Source organism: Perca flavescens, chromosome 10 (genome assembly GCF_004354835.1).
Source record: "Perca flavescens isolate YP-PL-M2 chromosome 10, PFLA_1.0, whole genome shotgun sequence".
NCBI classification, from domain to species: Eukaryota; Metazoa; Chordata; class Actinopteri; order Perciformes; family Percidae; genus Perca; species Perca flavescens.
In genome coordinates this window covers 23,713,475-23,736,790 of record NC_041340.1, presented here as the reverse complement: position 1 = coordinate 23,736,790, position 23,316 = coordinate 23,713,475, and the positions used below count along the sequence as shown (strand labels likewise).

Here is a 23,316-nt window from a genome sequence, read left to right as displayed (position 1 = left end):
GATGATAATGTTTGTCATGTCATTAGAGCCATTAGTGAAATATGAAACCATTTACAAGATATCTCTGAAAGGTCTATAAACAATAATGCGTTTAAACAGTTAATTATGTAAAAAAAAAAAAATTAATCTTATAGCTCTGTGAATAGAGCCATCCACCAAGGTCATTGCATCAGTTCCCATTTTGGCTAGACACACCTATAATGTGTGCACTTGAGGCAATGATACTTCAGACAGAAAAGGGGGCCAAATTACGTATGTATGATGCCATACATATAATGGATTGTTGACTTTTCAGTGTTAAGAGCTTGATATAACAGATATAATATACCCTCAGCTTTATGCAACATTCAGTCAGGCTGCAATCAAAGATTTTCCATTGGCTTGCCCTGAGTGACTTAATGACTGAGAATGAATGGTAATCTCATGAGGTATTAGGTTAGGGACAGAGGGCTTATCCAAGCTCCCCACCATTAAACATGCCCAGACAGCCACAATGTGGCTCAAAGGGTACTGCTATTGTAGCAACAATAAGTACAGTAAAATACCATGATCCCTTTTGATCAAACGTTTGGCATGTGTTGACAGGAAAACTCAAATGTGAATTTGAAACAAAAAATAATAATTGGCTGTTGTGATCCTGAAACATAAAATATTCAGACAAGAAAAGGAAAAACTTGAACTAAAAGATGTTATCAGTTAACATGCAGTGCAGGAGTTCTGCATGTGAGCTGTCAGAGTTGGGTGGTCTGTGTTAATCTTTGACCTGTTGTACCACAGATACACTTTACAGTAGCATTCACACACACACACACACACACACACACACACACACACACACACACACACACACACACACACACACACACACACACACACACACACACACACACACATATAAGCATTAACCACACCCTTCATGTTAAGTATAACCTCATATGTAGAGGTTAAGTGGACAATGTGGGCTGTACTTCAAGCTTTGTATTTCCCCTTTCTTTCCACACCAGCATTCCCAGGCAAACAGCTAAAGCTATGGCTATCAGGCCCTGACAGTATGGGTCTATATATAGAGGGGCCCTGTGACTGATCTGGCTCTAAGTGTCAGATTCCAGGCACACTCATCTGTCCTGGCCGAATCAGCACCTGCTGCTAACTATAAACCCACTCACGCCCAGCGCCGCCCCCTAGCCCAGCTCACACAGGAAAGCCAATGTCCAACCAAACCCCAGTCTGGAGAAGAAAGAAGATCTAGGTTACTCTGTAAGCAGTTTCCCTCGGGCCAGCTTGGAGGGGAGGGGCAGAAATAGAGATGGGAGCATTAGAGGATGTAATGGGTCTGAGTGAGATGCCCCTCATTGCTTTTTCTATTCAAGTCTAACATGGCAGTGCCTTTTACATCCTGAAGTTGTCTAGCCAGTGTGGCTCTGCCAGACTGTGCAGAGCTGCTCAGTCCTGGATCAGCAAATTCGCAGAGGTCTTGTAAACGAGGAATGTGCTGTGGATTTTGAGAGACAGTTTGGTGAATGAGGGGCAGATATTGCAACACAGAGGAACTCCATGCACTTGGGAAAGCCTCATCTTTGGCCAAAGGTACAGTACCAATCAATCTGTCTTTCTCTGCTTACACGAGGAGCAGGCTCTCTATAGTCAGTCCTACACCAAGGCAATGTGAAAGGTTTAGATAAAGGCATGTATTTGGCAGAGCTAATTTAACCATTGTCAGTTTCCATATGTAAGATGAATAAATCTTAGTCTTTGTAATTCAAAAAATGTTATAATGTCTAAATGAAATAGTGTGAGCTTTTAAGCACATGTAGAGAATTTATGGTTTCAACTTTCGTATTGTGTTGTGTTAATTTCATGTTGCTTGCTACCGCTTTTTTCTTGCTCTTAAGGGCATAGTGACAGTTACATTTACGTTCTAAACCCCTTTTGGAAGTTTACAATTATCTCTGTGTACTGCTGGTATTTTCAGAACATGTGAGGGTTAAAAGCTAAATTTGCGGTTGGCAAGCTAACAAAACAAACAATGCACAGTTTAGAATCTGATATTTGCTATTAATAAGCTTTTGCCTCTCAATGATATTCATTAGTGTTACTGGTGATATAAATGAATGAGCTACACATCTTCCAGATGACCATATCTGATTTCCAGTCCAGGAACAGAGCCCAGAGCAAAGTAGAGGAGGAGACTGGACTGGCCGCAGTGAGAATTTGGAGCTTGTGGACGAGCGATGGACAGCTGGACTCTCCAGGGGGACAGCTACTCCTTCCTGCGCAGTGCACCCCGCCACACCTATTCCCTGTGCCATCGTGACGGCACCCCCAACCACGTTGAAATCTTCGACATCATCAACGTCCCTAGTCAGCGCAGTGCCATTTCCGAGACCACCTGCCTTTGTGACATTTTTGGAGACGACTGTGAGTCGCCCTCCCTCTCAAGCAGCCCTGCTGTAGGGGCTTTTGTCCCTTCCCAGAGGGAGGTGGATGGGACAGCTGCTGCATCACCTCTGGTGGATGATCTGAACGACTCGGGCTCTTACCACACTGCACCTGGCTCCAGTGAAGGAGAGGAGGGCTTTGAAGATTCAAGAGAAAGGCTTCACAGCCCCCTGTTGCAGAGTGAGTCTTCAGAGAGGAGGCAGACAGAGGGCGAGGGACTGAGCTCAGGGCATCCAGAGGTTTCTGAGGACGGTAGCCCAAATTTAGAGACAAAAAGCAAATCACAAGTACCTCAGCTAAGTACAGCTAGCCCATCATCTGAAGTCCTTAACACTGGTGAGAGCACCCCCTCTGGATATAACAGCCCCTATACCCTCAGCACAGAGGGAAGGGCGTCATCCTTGTCTTCTTCCTCAGTTGAAAAAAGATGTTCTCCATCCTCAACTAGTCCTAGACAAGCTCATTCAGACACTGAACCAAGGAGAACCACTCCCACTGTCAAAGTTAGACATTACAGCCCCTCGCATCAGTCTTTATCTCCAAGTCCCTCTCCTGAGCCTAGGAACTGTTTCCGCTCCTCCTCTGAATTATTGAACACCCAATCGTCACCTGAGTTAAGGGTCGCAAACGGCTCGCCTAAGCCAGAGAGTAGCTACTTAAATCCACACAAAAGTCCCTCACCTAAGGCCACATCCAAAGATTTTTCTCTCGATTTAACAGAATCAGGCTTTGAATCGAGATCCACCCTTTCATCTCCTTTACCTTCACACAGTAGTAGAGAGTCATCATCCCAGTCGAGAGAAACACTGGCCTCCCCTGAGCTGAAGAATAGGCCCTACTCTCCTAATTCTCAAGCATCATCTCCTTTTGCTGAGCAAAGAGAGAGGGTCTCCCTGCTTGATCTCCTCAGCAGAGGCTCCACACCTGACAGCAGGGATTGTACCCACACCTCTGAGCTGATTTCTGATCCTTCCACTGCAGGAAAAGACACCACGACTACTCCTGAGAGCCAAGATACAAGGTTATCAGCTGAACCTGTCAGTACTGGGTCTACACCTGCCCCACGATACACCCCCCCCTCACCTGTCATTTCAATAGCAACATCTCCTGAGCTTGTGGAGAGTAGTGCCTCACCTGACTTAAGACACACAGCTCCTTCACCTGGCCTGCTCAGCGCTTCTTCTCTGGCTAAGACTGGCACAAGAACTCCCCCTCCCAGCCCCTCACATAAAATAAGACACATTTCAACACCTTCTGAAAGCAGGACCCAGGTGTCTTCACCTGTGGTAAGTTATAGTTTATCTCCATCACCTGAAGTTACGAACAACAGCTCTCCCATAGAGCACAGACATACTGCTCCCTCACCTGAAATCCGGATTACAGCATCCTCACCTGTGGTCAGAAGGCGAGAGTGGTCTTCTGAAGTGGAGACACCATCAGTGTCTCCTTTCCTAGAGCTTCACCCTGACTCTGACCCTGTCTCATCAAGAAGCCTCACTTCGTCCCCTCACATCACAGGGATTTCTTACTCCATTGTTCAGCCCGAGGACAGGGACACTCCCCCATTTCCCGAGTTCTCTCGTCTCTCCACCCCTGAGCCTGATAGGACACTTGTGTCCCCTGAAGCAAGGAGCCCTACCCCAAGCAGGGACAGTATACAGAGCAGTATAGCAGAGTCCACTGGTTCACCAAGAGACTCACCTCATATATCAGCTCTGTCTATAAGCTCTGTCCTGCAGCCTGACATAACTCTGTCGCACCAACCTAGGTATCAAACACCTTCACCTCAGCCAAAGCATCACACTCCCTCACCTGAGCCAAGGTATCAAACCCCTTCATCGGACAAATATCAAAGTCCGTCACCTCAGCAAAAAAGTAGAGAGCCATCACCTGTGGCCCCATCTCCTGAGCAGAGGTATCAGCAGCGTTCACCAGCAACCCTCTCCACTGAGTACAACCCTCAGTATAAACAGCCCACTCCTTCTTTAAGAAATACACCTGAGGTTGAGGAGGATTCCACTTTAGCTGATATTACAGAAACACAATACCCCACACATTTGGCAGAAGACATTGTGTCACCCTCATTTGAATTAGACAGGGCAGAAAAATCTGTTGTAGCTGAAATCAAAAGCAGTTCACCAGTGGTGGCAGTTCAGTCACCTGTATCTACTTCACCTTTCTTAGCCGAGGAAAAGGTAGAGAGCTCACTGAAACAACAACGCACAGAGACAAACGCAACACCAAAGGAAGCCAACCTTCAAGATAACTTGAGTTTAGTCTCTCTCCCAGAGGAAAAACAAAGCATTAGCCCCACTTTTGTTCAGAAAGACACTTATAATAATCCCCCCATTGAAACCAAGTCTCCCTCCCCTAATCTCCTTATCTCTAAAGACAGGAGTTCAAACATTTCACCTGTCCACAGGGCTACATCTAACTCACCTGTGCAGAGACTGGAAAACCCACAGCCTCAATTCACTATTCATCCCCTTACTTCTGAAAGCAGCAACTCATTAAAATCTAAAAGCTCAGCTTGTACACCTGAGCCGGCGAGAAGACAGCTGTCAACCAAAGTTAAACGTGGAAACAGAGAGAATATAACAGAGGACATGGCCCACCATGTAAACAGGAGGCGGACTCCCTCTCCGCCACTCACCAGGTTTACACCTGTCCACATCATAGCCCCTGAGAAACCATACAGACAGTGGCAGAACAGAAGCCGTAGCCCCTCTCAGGTTGTAGCAGCCCCACCGAGTGGTAATTTTAAGAAAGCGGTGACAAATAGGGAAAGCCCCAATGTTGCTTATGTTGACAATAATAACCAGGACCACTGGGTCAAGCAAGGAAGGCAATTCGAGATGGACAGGGAAATGCAGCTGGAGGAGGATAGGGAGGCAGGAAGGGAGAGGCAAAGGGAGATGGAGAGAGAGAGAAAGAGGGAGGAGCGGGTTTCTGAAAAGGGGAAGGGTTGGCAGGGGGATGTCAGTTACAGAGGGGAACAGGTTGAGCTGTCATTCAATGCCAGGAATAGAAAAGGGCCTGTGAGTCGCAGTACAGCTCCCACAAGCAGAGAGACCCGTCAGGGACTGCCAACAGTGCATTCCTATTCAGAGAGCTTGCTTGCGACCAGACAGCAACAACATAGTCTGCTTAGACTTGCTTCCCAACAAGACACCAGGGGTGGTGGTCCTGGCAGACGGCTTCAACCTCCTGCACCCCACAACAAGAACAGTGTTCCTGGACGCGTGGCTGCAAACAGGCCCTGCCGGAGTTCCAGCTCCAGCATGGGAAGTGAGCTTGATGAGGCAGACGATGAGGTGAAGTGGTTTACAGACTTTGCTTTCCGCAGCCTGTCAAGCCCTGAGGTAGATTACCTTGACATGTACAACTCCAGCCACCGTTCATCCACCAACATTTCTCAACCATCTACCCAGGAGAGCCCAGCTGCGGTCAGTGCTGCCTGGCCGGCCTATGCTGACTTCAGGGGTTCTGCTCCAAAGCTGGACAATGATGAACTCTCCTTCCAGCAACCATCTGCATACTACTCAAATGGCCTAGATCCATCAAGGCGCCACGAGATGGGCAGCTTTGAGTGTGTAGATGTGGCCGTGGAAAGAGAGGACTCCAGGAGAGTGAGGAGAGGAGTGCCAAAGAGACAGATCCAGCTGAAAAGAAAGAGTGATGCTGAAAGGAAGCAGGATGAAAGCAGTGAAAATAGTAGTCCTGGGATGGTGGAAAGCCCGTCTCTAGAGAATCACTCCAGAGAGACATTCATTAGACAACACAGTACACCAGCAGCAATGCAAGAATGTTACCCTTCTGAGCGCAGCCCTGAGCCCAGTCAACAAAAGGAAAGAAAATCTAAACTCCAGAAATCTGCTTCTCTGGATGAAACAAGCACTAAAACCAAGATGGCCACTTGTCTCATCAAGAGTGTGTTGTCCAAGAAGATGCAGAGTGTTGATAAACAACCTGTTGAGCATGCAGGAGAAGAAGAAAGTGCTGCTTTGGAGGATAACAGCCCACCAACAATGAGTGCAGCGGCACCACTGAAAGAGTCCCCAAAACTTGACCCATATAATCTCAGTTCCAGTCTTCAGTCAGATTATAGTGTTTCATCTGAGGGTCTCCCCGTGAGATCAGAACCAAGCACAAAGGATGAAGCCAAACCACCAAAAAGCTTTGGAGTGAGATCCAGTAACAGGCCAAGTTCATCCAGCAGCAGCCGAAGTGTTAACTTTTCACAGACTGAGAGTGAAGAAGCTGATTCTCAGAGCAGGAATGCAACCTCATCAAGATCTGAAATGAGATCAGAATTGAAAGTGCCATTTGATAGTAAACAGTCAGGAACTGGAGTACAACGAGCCGATGACAGTGAAACATGGGACGGAGGGGAAGGTGGTGACTCAGCAAATGCCACTGCAGGGAACACTGGAGCTTCTTCTGCCCCTAAAGCCAGCAGCACGCAGGCCTGGGTGACAAACAGAGACCAGGAATGTGAAAACACAAAGGACCATAAACAACTGCAACAGGGTGCCAAGGGCGCCTTCATGTCACAAACACAGGAGATTACACTTAAAGCCGTGGAGAAAAAGAAAGCCTCTCTAAATGTCTGTCTCACACCTGAAGCGGAAAATAAACCTGAGGCTTCTTCGCCAGATGCAAAGGAGGAAAGGCTAGAGGCCGGTGTAGATGAGAAAACAGAGGAAGAAGAAGGAAATTGGAATAATAAAATGAAGGTCCCCATTCACAAAGTTAGAGATGTGAGGCGGCTTGTGAAAAATACATATAATCTGTCCTTCAAGGCAACTAGTGCTGTAATGCCATCAAATGTGGATGAAGAAAGGATGGACATTATTAATGAGGGAAGGAGGGAAGAAATAAAAGAGGAAAGGAGGGAAGAGGTCATAGCACAGGAGGAGAGGGAGGCAAGGCAAGAGATGAGGAGGGAGGAGAGGGGAGAGGAGTGGAAAGAGGAGGTAAAAGACTCAAAGCTGCTACATTTTTCTCCACCTCTTCAGAGCAAAGGAAGTCCTCCATCTCGTCCACAGCCAATACAAATAGAATACAAGGCTGTTTGCTGGAAAGAAGACAAAAATAAAATGTCATGCAGCAAGAAAGACTTAGAGAACCCAGGTGACCAGGCCTCTCCAAAGCTCTCCAAACAGGTAGGCAGAGAATCACCACTGAATGCAAACACAGTGAATTACACAACAGGAGACAATGCAATTGCAAAGCCATGTAAACATGATCTAAACAGGGCAGCAGAAACACAAGAGACTATGACAGAAATGCATAAAGTGTCAGACGAGGACAAACCTGTGGTGGTGAGAACAGACCGAAAACCTCCGATGCTCGGGAGCTTCCCCAAACTGCCCAATAAGGAAAGGGAGGTGTCCACTGCTATAGTGTTAATAAGGGATGGATCAAGCAAGACCAAGACATCTGCATCTCCAGCCCAGGAAGAGATTCCCACCTCACTCCAAGACCCAGCTGCTTCACCTTCACCTGGGCCCACTATCCCTGGTGGTACCCGTGGTAGCAGTGGCCACTCAGTTTCCATGTTATTAAAGGAAAAGGGTTACCAAGCTGACATTGGAGCAGTGGTGGGGGCCAACCAGAATGCAGCAGGAGGTAAAGGCGTACCCCGGAAGCATGTGAATTGCCTACAGATCCCACTGCAGACAACCACTCCTTCAGATGGAGTTCGGATTGAGTCTCATAGAGAGAGGACATTCTCCTCCTCATCCACCACGTCTGGCCCCTCAGCGGCGTCTGACAACACAGACACTCTTACAAAGACCAGAGAAGACGAGGGACTTAGCAGTAAGCCTACAGTAAAGGACACAGCAAATCAAAAAAGTGCCTCTCCGCTAAGGAATACACAGGAGCAAACACCACCTCTCACCAAACAGAAAGAACTTGGAGATTTTGATGCAATGAAAAGACAGGATCCAACTTTCCCCCCAAAGTCCCCTGCAGTAAGGAGATTCAGACCACAGCCAATTGAGGTTAAGTCACTGTCTAAAGAAACACAAAAACAAGAGACACCCACAAACTCTACAGGTAACAGCAGGCCCCAAACCATTGAAGTCAAATCTATAGCTAAAAATTCTCAAAAACCAGTGGTGCCTCCAAAACCAAGCTGCAAATTTAAACCTGCAGATTTAGGAGCAATGCCAAATGAAGGGCAGAGACCATCAGCAATAACATCGACTGTAAACCCACAAGGGGAGGAAAGGCCTCAAACAATTGTAGTGTCCTCACCGACAATCTATAGAAAGATCTCCAATGAGTCCACATCAACATCAAACTATACAAGAAAACTAGCTGTGTCTGCAGTATCCAGCCTCAAACCTCCACCTTGTAAAACAACAGCAACCACCGTCTCCAATCTGTCAAACCAGTCAACAGCGCCATCAGAGACCGAGGCATCTCATGACAGAGGTCAGCAGCAAAGGCCAGGGGCCTCTCCTCAGAGCTCTAGATATACACAAAGATCCAGAACCTTAGCTGCAGCTCCAATATCAGCTACTGGGCCAGGTTCAACCTCAGCTCCAGGTCCAGTGTCTGACCCAAAAGCAAAGCCTGTCACTGGACCTGACTCAGCTGGAGCCAACCAGCCGAGCCAGCCAGCTGTTATGGATCCAGACAGCCAACCACAGTATCGCAGGATGGCATACCCTCATGAACAAGCTATGCCAGTAACGTCAAACAATGCAAAACAACCTGCAGCTGTTTCGACAACGCAAGTGCCAGGATACACACACCAACCATATTGCAGATCACTCTCCAGCGAGCGCTCCCAAAGGACAGAGGACCTGCGTTTTTATGCCTCAGATGACCCTCCGAGCTACGATGAAAGAGAGAGCTTCAGTCCCCTTGTGCTCCCAGATCTGACTTCCAGGAGGTCAAATCGTTATCAACCCTCCTCCCGCCCTCCTCCCTGCTCCTGCACAGCTGGCTGCCCTTCCCACCCTGGTCTCACCCCTCCTCACCATCACCACAGCCCCCATAACCTCACCCCTCCTGCCCCTCCACACTCTCCAGGCCAGGCACTACCTTACCCGGTGGCCCAGCCCCCCCCTCTCCGTCCCCACCAGTGCAGACCTGACCCTCAGCCAATGAGCTACCAGCCTGGCTCTCCCAAATCAAGTCCTCTTGGTCCAAGCCAGCCACCGGCCATGTACCAGCTTCTCCACCACCCTACTCCCTGCCCTCCCCACCCCTCACTAATGCAGGTCTGTCCTCCTGACCGCCAATTGCAGCTACCTCAGCATATTGACCCTCGACGACCCCCTGCCCACAGATCTCCTCAGCATCAGCCGCCAGGCATGGCTGGGGCTCCTTACAGCGATCCTGGCCACGGCCACTCTCCTGGCCTTCCTCCTATGGATCCCCAGTACCTGTGTGGCCCTCAAAGCCTGGGGCCGTCCTATGGCTCTGAATATGGGGGTGACAGCTCCAGTTTGTACTCAGAGAGTAGCTATGGACAGACACCTCGCAGAGTGCTCCTGGATCCTGAGACAGGGAAGTATTTTTACATTGAGGTGCCTGTACAGCCCCTTAGGAAAATGTTGTTTGACCCAGAGACTGGGCAATATGTGGAAGTGCTCATCCCACAGCAAGCAATGTCACATTCAGGCCTGTATCCTCCTTCAGCAGCCCCCTACACATCTCTCCACAACCCCAACATGTACGCTCCTGCTCCGCAGTACATGCCCTATGCAGCTCATCCTCCCCAAGCCCACCCCCAGGCTCAGCCACCCCGATATCCCGAGGCCTCTGCTGCAGCAACAATGCACCCAGGTGGGCCTGGGGTCAGCTACAGGAATACCTCTGGTCAGGGGTCCAAGCCAGAGCCCCAGAACCATCCACCACTGGACCAGAGCTACCTGGAGAGTATGTATTATGTCCCTACAGGGATGAATGCGAGCCCCAATCCCACCCCACCAGACTATTACCACAAACATCTCCCCAACCTACCCCCAACAGGAGGGAAAAGGTCCTGAAATAGAGGACAGAGGCCGCCTTCCTGGAGCCTGTTGGGTTTTAAATACACAGTGTATGAAGGGGGTGTCTAATGTTAGCCTGTAATGTTATTTGAGTTTTCACATTGCAACTTAAGAGAGCAATTCTTTGGTTGTTGTTTATTTGCTGCTGCTTGTTCTGTGCTATAGGTTGCTTTAAAAGCACAATATATACAGTATATGATTCTTGAGTTAATAGTTTTGAAAACACAAGACAGTAAGGCTTTTTTTATGAGGTGTTCTTAAGATTATTACTTAAATCGAACATGATCTATTACAACTTTTGTCACTTTACATCATACTGTAAGTTCACCAGTAATGCACAGGCACCACAAATCAATAGGTTTACTGATTTACTGATGTGTGTACTTTAACAACAAATGTCTCCAAAAAGACTTGAAAATTCTGTTTTGAAAGAACCTCATATTTATTTTATTATTGTGTTTCTATATTATTGGATGAGTGATTTTGTGCACATGATGTCTGCAACTACAATGACAATAAAATATGTCACATATTGGGTTGCTCTGCTCTGTCAGGCCGTCAATTGTTTTTCTACAGATTATTTCAATAGTTCACTATCTCTGCATTTATTTACTAGCCAGGTCATGTAAGGTGATACATACTGCAGCTTTCAAGCTAATATCCCTCCTATAAAATGTTAGTTTAATCAGTAACCTCATTAGAGATGCATTGATTTCAGAAAAAAAACTATGCAATGTCTAATGCATGTTTTCAGGAAAATATTGTAATGCTTTGTCAAATATTATAAAGTCAGTGGTTTTAATAATCAAATGTTAAACCAATGGACAATAAAAACAGGGAGTGAATGTAAAGACTTCATTTTAAGTGACTCTTTTTTTTTCACATGGAGCGTGTGCATAGACACTGGTATTGGCAAACTAAATGCACCAAATTTATACATAAATACAATGTAAAAAAGGCTACAATGTGGGGTATATTAAACCAAATATTATTTTTAATAGTCCATTAAACAAAATATACAGAGACTTTGCTGATAAAGTGTGTAAAAGGAAGTTATTGCCAGACATGTCCACTATAATGCATCAAATGTTGCCTGGCTGCTGCTTTGAAACCAGCTCTGCAAAAAGAAGCAGAACAAAAGAAGAAGAAGAAGAAGAAAAAGAAGAAAGAAAGTGCCTCTGAGCTCTTTCTTGTTTTGCCTTTAGAGGGCACTGTCACTATTACAGCAACAAACCAAAAGCAGAAATTAACCTCTGTTTATAATATTAATTTATCAACCAGTGGTTTTGGTCCTGATTTGGAATCATTAGGTCATAGGACATGGACGTTATTGAAAAACAATTATAACTCCCCAGGACTTTTTGTAAGAGAAAGCATTCATATTCAGAGTGAGGTATCCCCTACATGCTGTTGTGAATTTGTAGCAGCACATTGTACTACCGTGACCAGTGGAGGGTGCCACAGACCACCAGAGCAGCACAGGAAGTCCCATCCTGAAGGTACATCTAAACCTACCAACCTCTCGTGAGAAGACCCAGTCACTGTAAAACACAGTTTAATGATTTCCTAATCAAAACCTGGCCTTGTTAACTGAAACCAGAGCCCAATTTGTTAGTCCAGAGGGACAAAATGGGTATCCCCTTTCTTTGATGTGGATGGCAGTAAAATTAATGAGAGGTCTGACCAGAAGCTGAGAGGGCCTTATGTGCGTGGTTGTGTGGCTGTGTGTATGATTGAACAAAACAGTTTCATCTGAAAGAAGCAACTCAAAGCCCTACAGGAACACATCTGGATGGGGATATAACACTGAAAGCACCTGGCAAAATGTGTGGTGTCTGTATGTGGGTAATTGTCAGTCCTGGAAACCTATCCACAACTCTTTATCATTCGGAATGCCTACTGAATCAGAATACAGATTCTGTGATGTCCTACTGATTAGAAAGAGACAGAATCCCCACAACAGCCAACGTGTAACTAAGGCGGATACTTGACCTGTGTAATTATTTATGGCAGGTCATATTATTGAGAAGAGAGGTGGCCACCAAGTTAATCAGTTAAAAAGTAATCATTGCACAGCAACAGCACGTAATAGCTAGCAATAGCATACAGGTTAAAAATAATCTCAAAATTACCCCATGTTTATTAATAGTTTGTAGAAAATGAACTTCAATCCATCTCTCTTCAACTTCCTCCTGGTCAATGGAATGCAATGTTTAGCTAGTCACATTCATTACCTTGATCCTCCATTGTCACAACCTGGAAAACAATTAGAGACATACCTTAGGAACACACACTTATCTGTATAAACCTAATGTACTGGCACACCTATTATAAATCACTTCCAGACAAATACACACACTTCCACACACCTTGGGCCTGTTCCAAGAGGCAGGCAGCTTTTCTGAGTAAAACCCAGAACCCGCACATATCTAATGTAAAAAGACCTGTTCTGCAACATGTTTTAGATAATCCAGCAAACCTGCTTCTTAAAACAGATCCCAGCACAGTGTGGCTTTATTTTATGTATTGTAAAGGCAGTCTCTGTCTATTAAGAGAGACTACTTGATACCCTCAGGACAGTGATGACAGCATTGCTTTAACTTACTTGTGCTATAACCACTATAACAAGGCTATAACAATTGGCTATAACAAGGGTTTTTGCTTTAAATTTGAAAAATAACAGAAATTATTTTAATAATGTAGTTTCATCCTAATAATCATTTAACAATAATCAACATTCCAGACACATAGACATATCCTCCCTATCTTGTGTGTGTGTGACTACAGTGAATTTCAATCATACATACACACTAAACAGACACTATGACATAATTTGGAGGGCTCTGGGCTCTTTCCATTGTTATCTGTTATGGTTCTGTGACCACTTTCCTACCCCACAATGTGAGGACACACATACACACACACACACACACACACACACTGTGTAAGAGTCCCATCATCCATGCCGCACCCAGGAGTGAGTGGGTGGGTGGGTGGGATTGACCCTTGGAGCCCGATTTATGTGGACTGACTGGGGGGCTGATTGGTCACTGGAAAAGTCCTCTCTACATTGTCTTGATATCAGGAATGTAGAAAAGAGTGGGTGGCATGGGCAGGCAGCTAGATAAAAGGCAGTTTTAAGTGATGATAAGTAAGTTGTTTGGAATAAAATGTGCAAAGTGCTTCCTGACATTTTCCAGCAGGTGCCCTCTGCTTGTGCGACCAGAGATAACAGTTTATAAAAAGTGAAATTCAAAGTAATGACTGTATCGCAGACTCAGAGAGAAATTAAGGAGCGTTTTGTGTGACGGTCAGTCTGTCGATGACTGTCTGTGTGTATGTGATGTATCGATCAAAGGGAGGAAACCAGATCATGAGGTAAATGTCTGGTCTCTGTCAGACATTGATATTAGTAACCTGTGTCTGGCTGGAAACCTTTAGTGTGAACATAGAGAGGTCAATCCTAGCTAAAAATACTGGGAACCTTCCATTGCCTGACACTGCTGTGTCACAAAGGCAAACTAATTGGTTACGACAGTCCATAAAAAGTAGAAGGCCGTTTTTATCTCAAAGGTTGCCCTACCTGCAGGCTACGCCCGGGTCAATGCCCATGAAAGGCTTTTTCTAGGAGGAAGTGGGAGGGCTTACGGGCAACGTGTCCATGCATGAGCATGTGCTGATTGTGACAGAAGGTGAGTGAGGCAAGAAGAGCAGAGATAAGAGAAAGGAGGGGCATAATGTGAGACCTGAAACCATGCCTTCCGGCATTCACCTTGTTGCCTAACAAACACAGAGCATAATAATGATGACTGTGTGTTGTGTGTCATACAGACGTCCCTCTCTCTCCACCAGATGGGGTGCCTACCTGTCTGATTTCACGTCATGTTCTGTGATTGCTTCAGCTCAAACTCCTTTAATAATATTAATCAGCCAGAAATTATTAAGCTTCACATGACTCACCTGTACGGTAACTACAACATTTGTTTCTAATTATTGATTTTGGCCAAGTGCTAATATACACAGAGAAGCTCTAGCCTGAGATTACTGTTATATGATCTGCAACAGATAACTAATAATGGACTCTGTAAGAATGTTTTCCTTTATAGTGGAATTCATTAGTCTAGACTAGTCTAGTCTCTTTGGTGTCCCAGGACCCCTCATGTCTAGGGAGGAAATTGTTACTTATAGTTTGAGTCTAGCCTCGTCTCCGAGACTGGGGCACACTCACACATTCACACACCATACACATGAACACACTTGTTGAGGATGAGGTAGCCAAAACATGATGTAATAGCCTGATCACTTTACCCGTCCTCCTCCTCCTCTTCCTCCCAGGACCTGGATGGCAGATCAATGAGGAATGGAAGGAATGAGAAGAGAGATACTTGGTGCATGTGTGTGTAAGTGGCTGGTGAGAGAGAGAGAGAGAGAGAGAGGTGAGTTATTGACAGGAACAAGCTGTTTGCTGCCTCCTTCCTGAATCACTCAGAGCTGATGACATGTCTAAATTCTTATTGATACCATGTCAGCTATTCACTACACTGTTTCTTAAAGCTCTGCATATTGAGTTGGACAGCGATGTTAGCCCACATGGGCTGCAGCCAACTGCAGAGAGGTCTGGCTTGTTATTAACGTGAGGGAATCTCCTGGGAATCGGCCTTTGGTCTCGTTCAGTGGTCAGGTCCGTTATTGGCTGGTGTGTGTGGGTCACTGGATTCCTCGAGCATGAGGTAAAAGTAATGAGTCATTCAAGGGTGGCCCCGGCCATAGACATATAATAATGCAACTATTAGACATTAGAGCAGAAACCAATAACAGTAATGCATCAGTTTTCTTGGGAAACATTATATATATATATATATATATATATATATATATATATATATATATATATATATATATATATATGAGATCCTTCTCTCACTTAAGAATCTCCATGGAATGCTTTAGAGGACTTAAGAAACTGCAGCACAACAATATGCATGAAACTATGCAGTGTTACCACAAGTTAACACCATGGTGCCAAACATTTGGTAGAGAGGTGGGTGCAAGCTAGATAGAGGGTGCCAAATTATCAGTCAATGATAGGGAAAGAGGTGGACGTCACGCTTGCGCCGTTCATCAAGTCTATTCATTTATTAAGTGGGTAAAAGTTGACAAGTAGAAGTTCTTCATGAATCTAATTTTGTGAAATATCTAAGTTACCAGCAAAGAAGAAGTCAGCAACTAATTTATGATCCCACCGTTTTATTAGAATAGTAGAAATAATGGATTGGAGACATTTTGGAAAGAATAAATCATTCCTGAAACAGTTCCCCATCAGTGTTATTTGAACACTTAATATTAGACATTAACTGCCCTGTTGTAGAGGACATTTAGTTGAAAATACAGTAGTCAAGCCTGCTTGAGTGTGAACTTGTCATGCTCCTTTAATTAACTCAGAACTGTAACAGGAGCATAAAATGGTCAACATGCATTGACATGCTTGGACAGATTCTTTTGGTTACTTGGATGCATCTATCCATCCATCCTCGTCCGCTTATCCGGTGTCGGGTCGCGGGGGGAGCAGCTCCAGCAGGGGACCCCAAACTTCCCTTTCCCGAGCAACATTAACCAGCTCCAACTGGGGGATCCCGAGGCGTTCCCAGGCCAGGTTGGAGATATAATCCCTCCACCTAGTCCTGGGTCTTCCCCGAGGCCTCCTCCCAGCTGGACGTGCCTGGAACACCTCCCTAGGGAGGCGCCCAGGGGGCATCCTTACCAGATGCCCAAACCACCTCAACTGGCTCCTTTCGACGCAAAAGAGCAGCGGCTCTACTCCGAACTCCTCACGGATGACTGAGCTCCTCACCCTATCTCTAAGGGAGACGCCAGCCACCCTCCTGAGGAAACCCATTTCAGCCACTTGTACCCTGGATCTCGTTCTTTCTGTCATGACCCAGCCTTTATGACCATAGGTGAGGGTAGGAACGAAAACTGACCGGTAGATCGAGAGCTTTGCCTTCTGGCTCAGCTCTCTTTTCGTCACAATGGTGTGATATATTGAATGTAATACCGCACCCGCTGCGCCGATTCTCCGACCAATCTCCCGCTCCATTGTCCCCCCACTCGCCAACAAAACCCCAAGGTACTTGAACTCCTTCACTTGGGGTAAGGACTCATTCCCTACCTGGAGTAGGCACTCCATTGGTTTCCTGCTGAGAACCATGGCCTCAGATTTAGAGGTGCTGATCTTCATCCCAACTGCTTCACTCTCGGCTGCGAACCGATCCAGTGAGTGCTGAAGGTCGCAGGCCGATGATGCCATCAGGACCACATCATCCGCAAAGAGCAGCAATGAGATCCCCAGCCCACCGAACCGCAACCCCTCCCCACCCCGACTACGCCTCGATATCCTGTCCATAAATGTTACAAACAGGATTGGTGACAAAGCGCAGCCCTGGCAGAGACCAACCCTCACCTGAAACGAGTCCGACTTACTGCCAAGAACCCGGACACAGCTCTCACTTTGGGATAACATATCCCGGAAAGACTCCTTCTTCAGTCGGACGGCTTCCCTGACCACCGGTGTCCACCACGGTGTTCGTGGGTTACCGCCCCTTGAGGCACCTAAGACCCTAAGACCACAGCTCCTTGCCGCAGCTTCAGCAAGGGAAACTTTGAACATTGTCCACTCGGGTTCAATGCCCCCAGCCTCCACAGGGATGCCGAAAAAGCCCGCCCGGAGGTGTGAGTTGAAAGTCTGTCAGACAGGGGCCTCCTCCAGACGTTCCCAATTTACCCGCACTACCCGTTTGGGCTTACCAGGTCTGTCCAGAGTCTTCCCCCACCCCCTGACCCAACTCACCACCAGATGGTGATCAGCTGACAGCTCCGCCCCTCTCTTCACCCGAGTGTCCAAAACATACGGCCTCAGATCAGATGAAACGATTATGAAATCGATCATTGACCTTTGGCCTAGGGTGCTCTGGTACCACGTACACTTATGAGCATCCCTTTGTTCGAACATGGTGTTTGTTATAGACAATCCATGACTAGCACAGAAGTCCAACAACAAACAACCACTCTGGTTTAGGGAGGTCGTTCCTCCCAATCACGCCTCTCCATGTGTCTCCATCATTGCCCACGTGCGCGTTGGAGTCCCCCAGCAGAACAATGGAGTCCCCCACTGGCGCCCCATGCAGGACTCCAGTCAAGGTCTCCAAGAAGGCTGAATACTCCAAACTCTTGTTTGGTGCATATGCACAAACAACAGTCAGAGTTTTCCCCCACACAACCCACAGGTGTAGGGAGGCGACCCTCTCGTCCACCCGGGGTAAACTCCAACGTAGCGGTGCTCAGCCGGGGGCTTGTGAGTATCCCCACACCCGCCCGGCGCCTCACACCCTGGGCAACTCCGGAGAAGAAAATAGTCCTTGCCATCAACCTAGTCATATCCTGCGTTTCCATAAATACCAGTTTAACCGACTCATCCTGTTCCGCCATTGTATTCTGCATCCCCCCCTCCAACCCTTTTTTTCCTCTTTCTCCCTCTTCTTAGAATCCTGAGGAGTTCGTTGTGCCCGAGTGCCACGGCGGATTCCCATCAAAGTTTCCCCCAAATGCATTAAGCAAAGCGAACACACTTCTTCAAGCTCAAATCTCAACTATTATTAATCATGTGTTCACTTTAATAAATTCTTAAACGTATCTTGTAAATGGTGTGATCGTGGCTAGTGAATGATGGAAAGGGCCTAAAATGCCTAAAAAATAATCTTTAAAATAAAAGAACTGAGGGGGTCTGACACACTGACAGATTCCAATTTTAAGTGACTAGTGAACATAAATTACAGGGGTGAACCCTTTAGATTGGATCTAAGGCCTCCTCCACACTGGCTGCGTGGCGTGAGCGTGTCAACTGCGTGGCGTGTCCGTTTTTATTTTGGCTCCCATGTTAACAGGTTAGAGCTTGCACACTGCACTGTCTCAGGTGCGTGCATGCTAGAAATAGGACCGACGCCTATTTTCATACGATACACAAGCGCGGTGGAAGCATTTCCAGGCAAAATAGAATACGAAAAGATGTTTATATGTCATTTTGACACAAATACATTTAATAAATGACATTTTGATGTTTGAAAGTCTCTAGGTTTTGACATAAATGCAGATATAAATGTCATTTAAAAAAATAATAATAAATAATTATCGATTTTCAAATATTGCATCTGTCAATACAGAACTAAATATTCTGTAGCCTATTTTGCCGTTAATACTGCCCACGTTGTCTTTGCTGTAATCAAGTCAGTTTATATTTATGTTTAACATGGTATTTCATTTTATCAATGGGAAACATACATGTGTACAGACAAGGCTAGAAGCAGCAGTGCCACAGACACGTTTCTGGTGTGCAAAGACATAGAAAATGCTACGCAGCCGCCACGCAACTGACACACAACAGAAACGCCACACTGACGCCGCGCAGCCAATGTGTCGGAGGCCTAATACCCGATGATATCCCAGTGGTCACAGTAACACATTACCAAGATAAGCAGCCAGTGTGGCAACAAACAATACGTGCATGGAACTCAATTTAATAGTTTTGTTGACTGAATAATCTGTCATGCAGGTTTTCGCCCCGGGATTGTTTGAGGTCAGTATCGGATGTGTTTTCGTCCATCCCTGAGCCAAAGTAATGTTTTTTCTGGCAGTATGCAACATATTAGCAAAGTGCTAAGAAAAGCAAAAACACAGTTTGTTAATGCTTTTAATCTCAAAAAGTTTCCCATAATCTTCCATTTGAGACATGTGACTGTGATTTCCCCCAAAAACCACAAGGTAGAATGGAGAACATCTCATTTCAGGTTTTGAAGTCAGCCTTGTGTCAAGTTTGTTATTGCGTTGATGGGTGGAGGTACAGTGTGATAACAGGTTAATGAGCTCTCTGTCATACCTTCCCTTTAGCACTAAGCGGCACTGCTAAGGCTTAACATTTATTTTTGATATTACATTGACAGGACATTCAGTGCCAACCAAGAGAAAATAAACATCAGTCATAAAGCTGTTTTGGAAAATGTTAGGCAGGTTGGTATGTAATCCCTGCAGAACAAAATAAGCAACTAACAATGGGCCCTTCTTGTGGAAAACATATTGACATGTCACAGCAGGAAAAGCCCAGGTGTAGATAATAAAATTAAAGCAACATTATGTAACTATTTTACCTTAAAGGTCCCATGACATGGTGCTCTTTGGATGCTTTTATATAGACCTTAGTGGTCCCACAATGAGCTTTCCTTAGGATGTGCTGTTTCTGTGTCTGTAGCTATTAAGGAGGAGAGAGGGGGGGGCAAGGTGGAGTGTAGGGGTGTGGCCTTGACCAACTGCCACTTTGCTCGTTTGAAAGCCATGATGTCTCTCTCTCATGGGTGGGCCAAATTCTCTGGGCGGGCAAAGCAGAGAAAGGCAGTGCTTAATTTGTAAAGTGAGAGGTCCCGGAGCGTAGAGGGGGGGTTGATCCGGCAACTCAAAAGGGTTGGAGGTAACGGAAAAAAAACTGCAAACTACTTACACTGCCTATGTAGCTTCTCTGACTAAAAAAACCTAAACAACACTGTGTGTACATCAGGGCAATTTTTATTTTTATTTCAGAACATGCACTGCATCAGTGCGAAATGTAAAAAAAAAAATAAAATACACTGCAACAATCGTTTTCACAAGTAGCAATTATCCATCGGACTATTAAATTAACCAAAAAACCCACCGTGGTCTCCACATTCTTGATCAGCAGAAACATATTTTGCTTGTTTGGGATCCGACTGCCAGCGTATATGAAAAAGTTAAGCAAACTTTGTTGTCTTTTTGACATTTTTCCCCTTAATGAAACGAGGCTATAACAGCAATCTCAACCAGCACAAGTGCTCGTGTCACTAGAAGTGCAGCGCCGCGCTGTTGAAGTGTCTTCCCTCCCTCCGTCTCTCTCCCCCCTCCGTCTTACCCTGAAAATTCACCTCAAAATGCATCGAAAATACAAACACAAGAGTTTTGTGGAACTTCAATGGGGAATAAAGACTAACAGGACAGATAACAACATTGAACACTACACAAACAGTAGTTAATTTTTCCTGGTGACACAGGAGGTGCCGGATCCAATAAAAAAGGTTCCGGATCCAACATCGGAGGTGCTGAATGTTCTGCCATGTTGCGCCTCAAATTAAGCCCTGGAGAAAGGGGAGGTAACCTTGCTCCTTATGACCTCATAAGGAGGAGATTCCAGATCGGCCCATCTGAGCTTTCATTTTCTCAAAACCAGGGCAGGATACCCAGGGCTCGGTTTACACTTATCACCATTTCTAGCCACTGGGGGAACATAGGCAGGCTGGGGGAATTCATATTAATGTTAAAAAACAAAGAAAAGTGAAATGTTCATGCCATGGGACCTTTAAATAATTTTCTGCTACAGTGACTCGTAACAAGGAGAATGGTGGTGCCTCTGTCATTCCCAAACCAAGCGCCTGTTCTGTCACTATGTACTGTAATACAAATGGGTACGATCTCCCGGGAGAAGTGCTGTAAGACTCAGCCTTGACTCTCTGTGATTAAGGAGTTTCCTAATGGAGAGAGAGTGTAGGCTACTGGTTGCTAAAGCGGTTAGTGCTAAGGCTAACCGCTAACTGTTGCTAACTGTAGCTGCCATCAGCTAGCTAATTAGCTCAGTTAGTCGTGCGGACTGGGAGCGCAGAGCACTGGGGGAGTGTTGATGTTTAGCTACACCGCTAGCACAGGAGCTTTGGTCCACTGGGAATGGTAGTTTTTTTGGGCCTGGTGCTGGGGGGAATACTGGCGGGGAGCGCTGGTGTCGTGTGTGGTGTAATTGGTAGCGATGCTGCGTTGCTGTGTGGAGAGGAATCCGCCGACACTGTTTCTTGATTATAAAGGTTTATTTACATCGAAGAAATCAGCATCATTTGACAAGCCCTGCAGAGCTCGGAGAGGACCTGTTTTCCCAATTCTCCAGTGGTCCTCTGACTTTCTTTGTTTTAACATGGTATATATTCTATAATGTGTGTAACATAGATGGGGGAGGAAACAATACTTTGACCAATGGCTATCATCCTTTTGGAACCAAGCCAAGTTCATACGTGTTTCTTTGTTACCAAAAACTTAAGACAAAGTTTAGAAAAGGTCCGTTATAAGTCCAGATACTACACGTGCTAGAACCGTAGCCGGACGAGCAAACTGAACCGAGTTCAGCAGCCCCTAGAGACATTATGGCAGAGGCAAAGAGACCGAAGAGGACACGGAGGAAGCTAGGAATGGAAAAAGAGAGAGTGACTGAGCAAAAGTAAACCCCAGGATGGCTTTTAGTCATTGGCGAGAGCTTCGCGAAATTGCAAGACTGACAGAGAGCTGGCCATCTTGCTGTTGGATTAGTAAGTAATATTAGCTGGCTTGCTGTGTTTTGTGTGGCTGCATTTGCTTAATGTTTGGCTGTGTTAGCAAAGTTGTGGATTCGCTAGTTTTCGATCATAAGTAATGGTTTCATTAGAAATGCATGTGTTTAGCTGTCTATATTTACAACCGCAGTGTAGAAGTGAATAGCACTTTGAAATTGTAGGGCCGCCAAATCGCAAAAAAAAATCAAATCTTAAGCAGTGCAGCTTTAATGATAGCTGAATTGGGTCCTGGTATTGTGCCCGCTGCCTATCTGTCACACTGCCATGGTTTACTGTGATAAATGGAGCCATCGTTAACGTTATTAAAAACACCTGTACTTAAACAAGTCAAAATGTCTAAGTTCAGTTCCCAGCACATTCTTTGTGGAGTTACTCCTCTAGACATGTTCATCATCAACTAATGCCTCTATACATTGAATAGATACTATGCCATAATCTTTAATACACTATAATTATGCAAAGCCTGCACTAATGAATGTCAATATAGCTACAAGTCCAGACATAGTTGTCTGACGGCTGGTTCATGCTATTGATCAACAGTTGGCAGCGAACAAGAAGTTAAGCAGGAGACTATAGCTAGTAAACATGGTTGTAGACAATGTATTATTATTTTTTAAATCGGCTTGGTAAATGTTTTATGCATTGTTTCATAGTGGGTTTAGTAGACCTCAAGAATACATACAATGCTTTTTGGTTAGTAACACTGAATATTTTCAGTTTACAATAAAATTCCACAGTGCCACTTTAAAATGCCAATTTTCCAGTGTGTCATGCTCAAAACAGATAGAATTACTAGATAGTAATGTGTTATTGCAGGGAATGATTGCAGCCAGGTGTGTACAATCAATTTTTAGGAAAACCTTATAAGTTTAGTAAAATGTTGGCACGTCTATACTTTCTCATGCATAGGCCTTAATAGGTGATGATGTAGGGTGCATGTCTAAACAGCAGTGGAGGGAAACAACCGGAGACATTTTTGGGTGTAGGGCAGCGAGTCAGCAGGGGCGGAAAAGGCCTTCTATTGTTGTGGACAGAATGGAAACTCTCACACAGCCAGATTCCATCCTACCAGTGCGGTCACAGTGGCAGTACTCTGATAAGCTTCTTCTGAACCATTCTCAAAGACTCTGTTGTCCTTTACTGCCAGATCTAAAATATTTCCCCTTTTTGAATACCTCTGTGGCTTGTTTTCAGACAACAGCTCACAGATTTGATGGTTGGCACAGTGTTCTGGGCTTGTGAATGCGTACATTGATGCCTGTTTGATCTGATAAAGCATCTGTATTGACAGCTCACCTGTAGGAAGTGACATTGTTCTTCTGTCTGTATCAACTGCATGAAGCAGGTGTTGTTGTTCACCGCTGTTTGGTATAATCACACCTGAATGAACTTTTGAGTACCCCACTAACATCATAGCCTCTCCACTTGCGTCACTA

The 23,316-nt window shown here is 45.5% G+C and overlaps 1 protein-coding gene across 3 annotated transcripts; it reads left to right on the top strand.

Moving 5' to 3' along the window:
- The first annotated feature begins 1,183 nt into the window (after positions 1-1,183).
- On the top strand, positions 1,184-11,309 carry LOC114562740 (uncharacterized). Of its 3 annotated transcripts, none has more exons than XM_028589318.1 (2): positions 1,184-1,587; positions 2,153-11,309. In XM_028589318.1, the coding sequence occupies exon 2, from the start codon at positions 2,232-2,234 to the stop codon at positions 10,446-10,448; it is 8,217 nt and encodes a 2,738-aa protein (XP_028445119.1). In that variant the 5' UTR covers positions 1,184-1,587; positions 2,153-2,231; the 3' UTR covers positions 10,449-11,309. The 3 variants fall into 3 exon arrangements, with proteins under 3 accessions (XP_028445119.1, XP_028445120.1, XP_028445121.1); XM_028589319.1 differs by having other exon boundaries at positions 2,132-11,309; XM_028589320.1 differs by having other exon boundaries at positions 2,091-11,309.
- Positions 11,310-23,316: the final 12,007 nt, after the last annotated feature.

What these genes read in the sequence shown, in the direction of transcription:
- LOC114562740 (XM_028589318.1), top strand. Translation starts at nt 2,232, where the DNA reads ATGGACAGCTGGACTCTCCAGGGGGACAGCTACTCCTTCCTGCGCAGT.